At 57.1% G+C, this 10,804-nt stretch overlaps 1 protein-coding gene across 1 annotated transcript; it reads left to right on the forward strand.

Moving 5' to 3' along the window:
* The first annotated feature begins 2,379 nt into the window (after positions 1-2,379).
* Ier5l (immediate early response 5 like) lies at positions 2,380-5,118 on the forward strand. The gene has a single exon (XM_052723372.1). The coding sequence runs from the start codon at positions 2,604-2,606 to the stop codon at positions 3,837-3,839; it is 1,236 nt and encodes a 411-aa protein (XP_052579332.1). The 5' UTR covers positions 2,380-2,603; the 3' UTR covers positions 3,840-5,118.
* The last annotated feature ends 5,686 nt before the right edge of the window (positions 5,119-10,804 follow it).

The following is a 10,804-nucleotide window of genomic DNA, read 5'->3' on the forward strand; positions in this document are numbered from 1 at the left end:
TTCGTGCCCTGCTCAGAGCCTCCATCCAGCAGACACTCGGTAAATATTGAGGTATTAATTAACCTCCTCTAGGGAATGATGACTCAGACCTGATGTAATCTCCCCAACTCAGGGAGGGAAAGTGAGCGCCCCAACCCCACTCAGGTGCTCTCTAGAACCTTGTGCACTGTTCCCCTCCACAAGGCGACTACTTAGGGTCCTGAGAGTATGTGTGTGCACGTGCATGCTCCTGAATGGTCATTCTCACTCTGCCAAACCATTGTGCCCAAGCAGAGGTCTGTAGTCCAGGGGCTGTGAAGAGCCCTGGTCCTGGGACACTTGGCAAAAATATATATAATATATAAATCCATAGGGTGAGTGGGCATCAAATCATTCATCAGGAGTTGGGCCCGAAGAATTGGACTTGGCTCCACTGGCATATTTCCAGATGCCTACAGAACAGGATTCAAATCCTGCCATTATCCCTTTCTGACTCTGACCTCAAGTCTCAAGTTTCTTCAGTAAATACTGGGAAAGGACAGCACACATTGTGGGCCACAGACTCCCTTGATTCCAGCTCAGTTCCGCCCAGCTGTGGAGCAGGACAAAGCATTCCACTACCTCACCCCTCCCACTCACCCACCCCACCCCTGAGCCTGTATACCTTTGAGATAGGTATTCAGGAGGCAAGGGGAGTACGGCTCTATTCCCCCCAGAATTCACGAGGGCACATTCAGAAGCATGTCCCCATGGCCACAGGGCCAGTAGGATGCCAGTGAAGTGTGTTTGTTCTGAGCACCACCCCCTCCCCAGATGTAATCCTGGCACTTTGAAACAGGGTGGGGAGAGGTGCACTTCCCAGGGGCCAAGAGCAGTTGGCATGTCCTCATGGAAAGAGCACAGCAGTCTGGAGCCCTGTGGTCTGGGACAAAGCCTCTCTACTGCTAGTGTCTGAGGTTCCTCAACTGAAAACCTGAGCAAACTGTTCCCTACTCTTTTGACACTTGACCTTGAGAAGACGCAAAAATGTGAAGAAACAATCTCTGGGTCCTCTCCTAAAAAGAACCACCAGGACAGCAGGGTGGGGTGTCTGGGCCTTTGATTCCAGCCAAGAGGTACCGAGAAGGTCCAAAGACAGTGACAGAAGAGCCTCCACACACCAGCCCCGCCAGGTCCCATCTGTCACTAGTTGTCTCTGTGGACACTGCTTGGCCTTCAAGTGCCCAGCCCTGGACCCTTCCTGGGCCATTTTCCTGACTCACGCACTTCAGGGGCCTTGAACACTGTGAATCCAGCCCTTATGGCTGGCATTGGACCCCTTCCCCACAGCAGCCCTCTTCCTCTGTAAGTTTCTCAGTACAGACTCCCAGGTATCCTATGGCCTGTCCCACTGGTCCGTGGATGACTCAGAATAAGGACATAAAAGGTCCTTGAGTACTCCTGGGGCTCAGGGTACTTACCAGATCTTAACAGGTTGCCCACTCAAGTGGGTCTCAGGCCCAGGCCCTGAGAACCTTAGAGAGAGAAGGATTCAGATCTTTCTGATAAGGGTCCCAAGCTAGGCACACAGTAAGTGCTTCTATTGTCACTGATATTAGTGAGGCAGGAGCGTAGAGGTTATCCAAAGGTGAGGAGGAAGCTGGGGCGGGTTCCTAGCCCCCTATCTCCATCACCACCCCACCACCCCACTCCCCCAGCTGGCTGACAATGACGAAGCTTCTCTACTAGAGATTAAAATTCACTGGGTTTGCAGTCAAACAGAAGGGGACGCCCTTCCCCGACCATTCCCAGAGGCCCCTGGGCTAAAAACATCAGGTAATCAGGCCCCAAACTCTTTCTTCCACGAGGGTACCCTAGTGCCCAGCTGCGCCGCCCCCCAACACACACACACACACACCAGCAGCAGCAGTTTTTCTTGGGAGAAGGCTCAGTTCTACCAGGTTACCCCCTGGCCTTGGCGGGTGAGAAAGAGGAGGTGCCGCGTGGCCGGGAGCGGGGAACCGCGCGCACCTGCTGCAGGTGAGGCCCAACCGTGCGGAAGGGGGCGGAGCCATCTCCATGGCGCTCAGGTGAGCCGACCCCCAGCTCGCCGGAGCCAGGTCCAGCGTAGCCGCGGGCCTCAACGTGGCTCCCGAGAAACGACCCACGCTGTGGGCCGCTACCTAGGAGACCCTGAGTCCCACGCGGTGCCACGGCCCCAGGAGAACATTCGAGGCAGCGGCGGCGTTGGAGGCCCGGGGTCCGTTCGGTATTTGAATAGCACAAAGGAACCGCCTTGGTCTGATTGGTCAGCCAAGTGGCCCCGGGGCGGGAAGCGGCTGTCATTCGGGAGACTGTGCACACTCCTATTGGCTAATCTGCAGTGGGGCGGAGCGCTGCTACCCGGCTAAATAGCTGGGACCGGGGCCGGCCGAGGCTCATTGCTTTGGCGCCGTCTGGGGAGCGTGAGCCTGCGGGTGGCGCGCAGCGCATGGTGGCGGCTTCTCTCGGAGCGCCGCCGACCCGCTGACCCGGGCTCGGTTCTCTGTGCCCGGTGCGCCCCGGCGACCAGCTGGAGATACACGCAGCAGCAGCCTTAGCAGCAGCAAAGGCGGCTGCTCTGCCGCCCGCGACTCCGCGGGAGCATGGAGTGCGCCCTGGACGCCCAGAGCCTGATCAGCATCTCCCTGCGCAAGATCCACAGCTCCCGAACCCAGCGCGGCGGCATCAAGCTGCACAAGAACCTCCTAGTGTCCTACGTGCTCCGCAACGCGCGCCAGCTCTACCTGAGCGAGCGGTACGCCGAGCTCTACCGGCGCCAGCAGCAGCAGCAGCAGCAGCAGCAACAGCAGCCGCCCCACCACCAGCACCAGCACCAGCACCTCGCGTACGCGGCTCCGGGAATGCCGGCCAACGCGGCCGACTTCGGCCCGCTCCAACTTGGCGGCGGCGGGGACGCGGAGGCGCGCGAGCCGGTCGCCCGGCACCAGCTGCACCAGCTCCACCAGCTCCACCAGCTGCACCTCCAGCAGCAGCTGCACCAGCACCAGCACCCGGCGCCCAGGAGCTGCGCGGCGGCGGCGGCGGCGGTGGCCGGGGCGCCCGCGGGCTGCGCGGGGGCGCTCTCGGAGCTGCCCGGGTGCGCCGCGCTCCAGCCGCCGCACGGCGCGCCCCACCGCGGGCAGCACTTGGAGCCGCTGCAGCCCGGTCCTGCGCCGCTGCCGCCGCCCGCGCCTGCCGCGCTCTGCCCGCGGGACCCTCGCGTCCCGGCCGCCTGCTCTGCGCCCTCAGCGCCCCCGGGGGCTGCCCCACCGACCGTCGCCGCTTCCTCTCCGCCCGCCTCTCCAGCCCCTTCCTCGTCCCCTGGCTTCTACCGGGGCGCGTACCCGGCCCCCTCGGACTTCGGTGTGCACTGCAGCAGCCAGACCACCGTACTGGACCTGGACACTCACGTGGTGACCACGGTGGAAAACGGCTACTTGCACCAGGACTGCTGCGCCTCCGCCCACTGCCCCTGCTGTGGCCAGGGCGCTCCGGGACCCGGCCTGGCGTCCGCCGCTGGTTGCAAGCGCAAGTATTACCCTGGCCAGGAGGAAGAGGACGACGACGAGGAGGACGCGGGTGACCTGGGAGCCGAGCCCCCCGGGGGCGCCCCGTTCGCCCCCTGTAAGCGCGCCCGCTTCGAGGACTTCTGCCCGGACGCGTCCCCGGACGCGTCCAACATCTCAAACTTGATCTCCATCTTTGGCTCGGGCTTCTCGGGGCTGGTGAGCCGACAGCCGGACTCCTCGGAGCAGCCGCCGCCGCTCAACGGGCAGCTGTGCGCCAAGCAGGCGCTCGCCAGCCTCGGCGCCTGGACTCGAGCCATTGTCGCCTTCTAGGGACCCCCGAGGGCATGGGGACCCTGGGCCCCGCGGGGCTGGGGCCAGACAAAGACTCGGCCAAGGGACGATAGGGAGCGAGCGGGTCCTGGCCACTCGGGGCGAGCAGGGGGCGAGCAGAGGCTGATGTTTTATAAACTGTAAAATAAAAAAAAAAATCTAAAAAATCTTGGACTTTATTTTTGCAGAGAGAAAAAGCGCCTATTTAAGTATGCTTTGTGTTTCTCTTACTCTTTTTTTTTTTTTTCTTTTTATTGTACTGATTGCAGTGGTGTTTAGTGAGGAGCCTGCCACGTGAGGCAGGGCTGCTGCCCGGAGGAGGTGCCGGGCAGCCGGGGGCGAGGCTGGGTGCCGGGGCGCGCCGGGGGCGCAACGCAGGAGGGCGCGGGGCCCGGGACGCCGACTCCAATCAGTTGTCAGAGCCTGGAAGCCCGACGTTCCGCTCTCCTGAGTTCCTCTCCAGGGTGAGGAATGGGTCTTGTGAAATTCTGAGCAAAAAAACAAAGGCAAACTCTATCTCCAAAAGGGACGTTTCGGTCACATTTCCTCTCTGGGGGCGGCCTCCAAAGTTCTCAAAATGAGAAGGCAGAAATGAAAACACTTCAACTTTTTTTTCTTTTCTTGCCGGGGCGGGCGTCTAGAACCCCTCCTCTCCCCGCCCCTCTGGCTCCGTCCTCCTCCCCTCCTCCACCCGCCTCCCGGACCAGGGGGAAGGTGGCGCCCGACACCCCGACACTCAGCACAGTTGGGGAAGGGGTGGGGGGCGAGCAGGGCGAACTACATTTCCCATCATGCCCAGCACTGCAGTCCTCACTAAACAAAAAAGGAAGTCGATTCCTTCACCTGGATCCCCGGCGGCCCCGGGGGAGGGAGGGGCCCGGACCGCCGACTGCGCTGGAGACTTTTCGCTTAGCTTCACTTAGCTCCTGGTCAGCTGTGGTGTTTGTGTGCGCGCTTCTAAGTTACCTTGTCCTGCTTCGGTCTTCGGTTCCATCTCGTGAAACTAGCATTGTTCCAGCCTGTGAGAACCCTGTCTGCGTCCTCAGCTCGATAGATTCTGTTTAATTTAAAAGCCTTTTGTTGTGAGAAGGTGAGGTTCGCCTAGACCCCCTCTGGGTCTCTACCATTACCACCCCAGAGACTCCAAAACAAGTTGCCAACCTTGCCTTTCCGGCCCTTCTTCCTCCTGTATTTTTGTGCATACTGAATTGAATCTCACCGGGTAAAACTGTTCAGATTATCTGTTTAAATTTATAATCTTAATAAAAAGTCGACTGTAGAGTGTATGGTAGTGCTTTGCTTTCACGTGGGCCTAGAGGTGGGAACACACACACACACACACACACACACACACACACACACACACACACGCATGCAAGCCCCAGTTCTCCAGGACTGCGGCGGGCCGGATCTGCCCACGTCGCAGGGCCAAGGTTGGGAGTCCCGATGTGTGTGTGATGCGGGTTCTAGGGATGGAGCCCAGTGCTGCACGTCTCCCAGTCGTCCCCCATCCCACCCCTCTCACCAACGGGTCCTGCCCCCATGGGAACTGGCTGCTCCGGGGTCTCCAGCAGGAAGCTGAGCCAGCCTCCAACACATCTCCCTACGCAACCAGGGTTGCAAGGGCCTACTTGGCTCTAGTCTGAGCTCTCTGCAGCCTGGAGACTTCTGGGCCACCCACACTCCCCGCCCCGTGCCTCCGACCGCACGTCCGCACGTCTCAGGCAGCAACTTGGGGAAGTTTTTTCCTTTTCTTTTTCTTTCTTTCTTTCTTTTTTTTTTTAGTTGAGTTTGTTATCACTGCTCGGTGCCACTTGGTGGTGTGCTGGCGGCGTCTCCCTCCCTCCTCGCGCCCCTCCCCTCTCCCTTTCTGCTCCCTCCCGCCCGCCTCTCCTCCCTCTCCAGTGGATGGAGGCAGGAAGGCTCCAGGCGCGCGCTCCCCTCTGACCACCTACGGAATGACCTCAGAGTGGGAGAATGTGCCAAGGCCCGGAGGAAGCTCGCGTTCTTCCCACTGGAACCAAATTCACATCTGGAGCCGGGGCTCCGGCCCTAGGGCACACGGGTGGTTCCAGCCTTGCTAAGGGGATAGGAAAGAACGAACCCGGGTGGCGTGCGGGGGGCGAGGGTGAGATAAAACGGCAGCCTCTTGTTGTTTGGGGGTAGCATCTCTCTGTCTCAGGCTGTCTCCCCAAAGATCTCTTGCTCTCATTGGCTCGCCCCCGCGCTCCCCTTCCCTGCGCAAAAGCTCCTAGCCACCGGCCGGTCGACTCACTCCGCCCCACCCCACACGCCTTGCTGGACGACAGGAGGCGCTGTCACCCTGGGCCCCCAGCCCAGACTCCGAGAGGCGGATGCCATCCATTCTCAGGGGGCTGCTAGGCTCTGGATCCCGCTGTCGCGCGTGAAGTTCTTGGGGACACTCCAAAACGCGGGGGGCTGCGAAGGTCCACGATTCGGGTTAGGGAAGAGGGATGCTCTGGAGGTGTGAGTTACCGAGAGGAAAGACACCTTTACCCCCCCCACACACACATACACCCCTGTGTTCTCAGCCTTCCATGGGAAGAGCCTGGAGCTGCCTAAGGGGGGGGGGGGCGGCGTGCATCTTACCCCCTCCCATTTCCCCCTGCAAGTCCAAGGAAATAGCTGTTGGATGCAGTTTTGTCAGTTCAAGCCAGTTGCCACGGCTCCCCCTAGCGCCAATTGCAGGGCGCTGCAGCGTGTGCGGATGGGAGTGGGCGAGGCGCAGCCGGGGGCGGCCGGGCTGCTAGGGGAGGCTCCACGCGCACCCTCGGCCTAGCATCGAATCCCCACCCAGCCCTGGCCTGAGCAGGGACCGTGAGCATGGTGCTTCCCCATTCCAGGTCCACGAGGAGAAGGGCACGTGGTCGGGCGCCTTTGTTGGGATTGTGGACCTTGGCACAGCAAGATTCTCGCTGAGGGGCTTGGGACCTTTGCATCCATCCTTGGGACCCGTGTGGTGAAGATGTGTGGGTGTTTGGGTGCGAAATAAAAGCCCTGAGATCAGCAAGACCACAGACTAAGGTTCTCCCCTCCCCACCCGCGCAGATTTTCTGAGCTCAAGCTCAGGACATATTGGAAACATTGTGAGCTAGTGAAATTGAGGGCTGGGGGGAGAGCTCAGGGAGCCGCAACAGAGAGGACCCTCAGCCCTACTTATCTTTGCAGGGCCCACGTATCTCGAGCAAGGGCACGAAGGGTTAATGCCCTGCTCTACACAGATATTCCCCCAGAAACAGCGGCCACGGAGTACCACACTGAGGGCCACAGCCGCCCTACAACTGCCTCCAACACTTGAATCTCCAAGCATCCTTCTCACCCCACTCCCAGCCCCTGGGGCCTCCCACGCAGCCCACAACGTGGCAGCCCAGAACTCCCCAGGAGAGACCGGTGCTCCACAGGCATTAGCACAACAGAGCCCTGGAGGAAGGGGTGGGGCTGTCTAGCCATGAGAGTCCTCCGCATAGGGGAAGGGGGAGTGAGGGGGGGCGGTCAGGTCCATAGACCCTCTCCCTCCAGCAAGACCAAGGTTGAAGGGGAACTGGAAGACTGAGGGCTCCTCATGGTAGCAAAAGGCAGCGTCCAGAGAACAGAAGCTCAGCCCCTGGTCCTCCGCAGCTAATAGGCTCTCCCCCAAGGTTGGCGAGGTTGCTTCTGATGCTGGGTAAGGGCTGAGCCAGGCTCTAACTGTGTTTGGAGCTAGATGCCAGGATGACGCTATAGACCCTCACAGAGCTTTGAGCTACCCTCCAGAGAAGACTGGGGCTGGGGATGCTCTAAGCTCCCCAAGAGGGCCACTACTTTGGGAAAGAGAATGCACACCCAGCGCTGCGTCTTACGGTTCCTTGTCCACAGGACACACAGCTACCAAGTGTGCACTGGGTGCTTAGCCCCTGGAAAGCTCTCTCCACTCAACATCACCAAAGCAATAAATAGCCAGAACAGCAACTGCCTCTGTGGATTACTAATTTCAACCTCCCAGCCATCCTCGGAGGTGGATCCAGCCTTTTGGAAATGAGAACACACATCCAAGGTCACACCACTTGGGAGCCAGCCTCTACCTGTTGGTGCTCACAGTCTGGTGGGGAGGAATCTGTAGCCTTATGATGGGAGCTGGCAGTTGATCTGGACGTGGCTTAAATGGCCAGATTGAGAATTCACAATTGAGTCTACACTAGGCTACAGGATCTAGTCATGTCTGAGCTGGCAGGTTGGAAGCACACATTCATCCCTTCAGTGGTCATTCTGCAGGGTCCAGGACAGAGGCAGAGAAGAGACCAAGGAGGGTCTGTATTCCATCCACCTAGGACTGTCCTATTCCTGTGTCCTTTGAGACTTGTGTAAGGGACAATGGAATGACTTGGGCAAAAGGTGAGACTTGTGGAATCACGGCACCGAGCTGTTCGGCAGGCAGGGGTACCACTGGCTTCAGGCACAGATGGATACAGTCGGAGATTTCCAAAATGCTCCCTCAGTGTCTGGAGCTCACCACTCTCACTGCAGAGCTCTGGCCTCCTAGCTCACGGCTTTGCCACCAGAAAGGGACCACCTTTTTTGCTAACTCAAAAAATTCCAGGGAAAGATTATTGGGCTCCCAAAGCTGTGGCCAAGCCTGAGAGGAGTTAGTGGCTGTCACTGGAAGCTCATGAGCAGAGAAGTCTTTTCTCAGAAAAGGGTGGTACCTGGTGAGTGCAGTACAGATTGCCTCCAGAGATGGGGGCTGCACTCTGAGCTGAGGAGGAATTTTCTGATGGGGCTTGGGCAAGGCCATTTGGGGACCTTGGTGATGAGAAAATACTCAGCATATCTCTGGAGAAAATGTCTGGTACTTCCCTGATTTGCTACTCAGGAATGACCAAGGGCCGGAGAGAGAGCTGCAAGCCCCAGGCAGGGGCTGGGTTCTCCCAGTAGGCTTTGGGGCAGGAGGATATACGGGCCACTCCCAGGGGACTGATGGCAAGGATATGGCTTTCGAGGAGACCATAATGGGAACTCATGTGGGTTCTCTTGGACTTTGGGTAGAATGGAAAAGGGCTTCAACAGGTAGCCAAGGATGTCAGCCAGCAAGTCAAAAGGAAGAGAGACTCTGTGAGGCCAACATGGTCACCTCGAAGGGCCTGGGGACATCTGGGATACAGGCAGCGTGATCTAGTCACCTGTTCTGATAAATAAGGCTGAAAGACCCTTAAGGAGTTGAGACGGTCACAGTAGGCAGGGAGGCTACAGATGACCTTGATTCTATGCATCTTCCTGCATAGAACTCTTTAGTTCCTGAACTTCTACAATAAGCAAGTTTTATATTTAGAAGAAAAAAAAAAAATGAACCCTGTGGGGCAGCAGGCACTGTCATTAATGTAAATGAGCTGCCCAGTAGAGAGGAGGCAGCAGGTACATGCAGCCGCTCTGGGGCAAGCACCACCCAGAAACACCTGACCAAGCAGAGCTCACTCTCTGGGCAGTGCTCTTTCTTTTGGCTTTCTGGTGCTGGGGATGGAACCCGGGGCCTCCCAGGTGCTCAGCCACTCTAGCACCTAGCTCTTCTCTCCACCCCTGAGCCGCCCTGTTATTGTTCAACAAAATATGAGAGAGGAACACAGGTTTAGGTCAGGGATGTAGTTGGTGACAGAACAGTCACCAAGCATGCACAAGGCCCTGAGTTTGCTCCCCAGCTCGGAAAACTAATTAATTAATTAATGAAATAATGGCTGGAGGTGGCTGCTCAGTTAACAGCATTTGCTACTCTTGCAGAGGACCTGGTTTGGGTCCGATCATGATGACTCACAACAGTCTTTAACTCCAGTTCCATCAGAAATCTGATGCCCACTCCTGGCCTCTGTGGGTACCAAGCATGCACAATCATTAAAAAAAAAAAATTAACAAATCGAGTTGGGCCAAGTGACACACCTTTAATTTTAGCACTCAGGAGGCTAAGGCAAGTTTTAGATCAGCTTGGTCTACCTAGCAAGCTCCAGGCCAGCTCATCTGAGACCCTATCCCAGGAGAAAATAAAAACAAAAACAAGCCGGGCGGTGGTGGCACATCTCTTTAATCCCAGCACTCAGGAGGCAGAGCCAGGCGGATCTCTGTGAGTTCGAGGCCAGCCTGGGCTACAGAGTGAGTTCCAGGAAAGATGCAAAGCTACACAAAGAAACCCTGTCTCAAAAAAACAAAACAAAACAAAAAACCAACAAACAAAACAAAGCAAAACAACTTTTTTTAAAATGATTTATTTTTCTTATGTGCATTAGTCTTTTGCCTGCATTCATATCTGTATGAGGGTGTGGAATCACTCTGAGTTGGATAACAGACAGTTGTGAGCTGTCTTGTGGGTGATGGGAATTGAACCTGGGGCCTCTGGAAGTAGAGCCAGTGCTCTTAACCACTTAGCCATCTCTCCAGCCCTGCAACATACCTTTTAAAAAGCATTTATTTCTAGCCAGACATAGAAACCTTTAATCCCAGGACACGGGAGGCAGAGGCAGAGAGGCAGTGGGATCTTTGTGTGTCTGAGGCCACCATGGTCTACCTAGGAAGTTCCAGGCCAGCCATGGCTTCACAGTAAGACCTTGTCTCCAAAAAAAGTTAATTATTTCTTGGGGCTGGAGAAATGGCTCAGCAGCTAAGAGCATTTACTGCTCTTGCAGAGGACCTGGGTTTGGTTCCCAGCATCCACGTGGTGACTCACGGCCCCTTGTAACTCCAATCCCAGGGGATCTGATGTCCTCCTGACGTCCACAGGCACTGCACATGCATGGTACACATACATACACGAACACATAAAACATTTTTGTACACAGGAGTGTTTTGCCTGCGTGTATATTTGTGTACCAAATGTGTGCCTGGTGCCCACAGCGGCCAGAAGGCGGCATTGTACAGCCCTTTCACCACCAAAAAAAGTTTCTAAAATAAGTAAAACAAGCCTACATGCTTATCGTGTAGGCATT

Source organism: Peromyscus californicus, unplaced genomic scaffold, assembly GCF_007827085.1.
Source record: "Peromyscus californicus insignis strain IS unplaced genomic scaffold, ASM782708v3 Scaffold_7__1_contigs__length_154581171, whole genome shotgun sequence".
NCBI classification, from domain to species: Eukaryota; Metazoa; Chordata; class Mammalia; order Rodentia; family Cricetidae; genus Peromyscus; species Peromyscus californicus.

Bases quoted from the DNA above. Each gene is read 5' to 3' on its own strand.
- Ier5l (XM_052723372.1), top strand. From the start codon at position 2,604: ATGGAGTGCGCCCTGGACGCCCAGAGCCTGATCAGCATCTCCCTGCGC.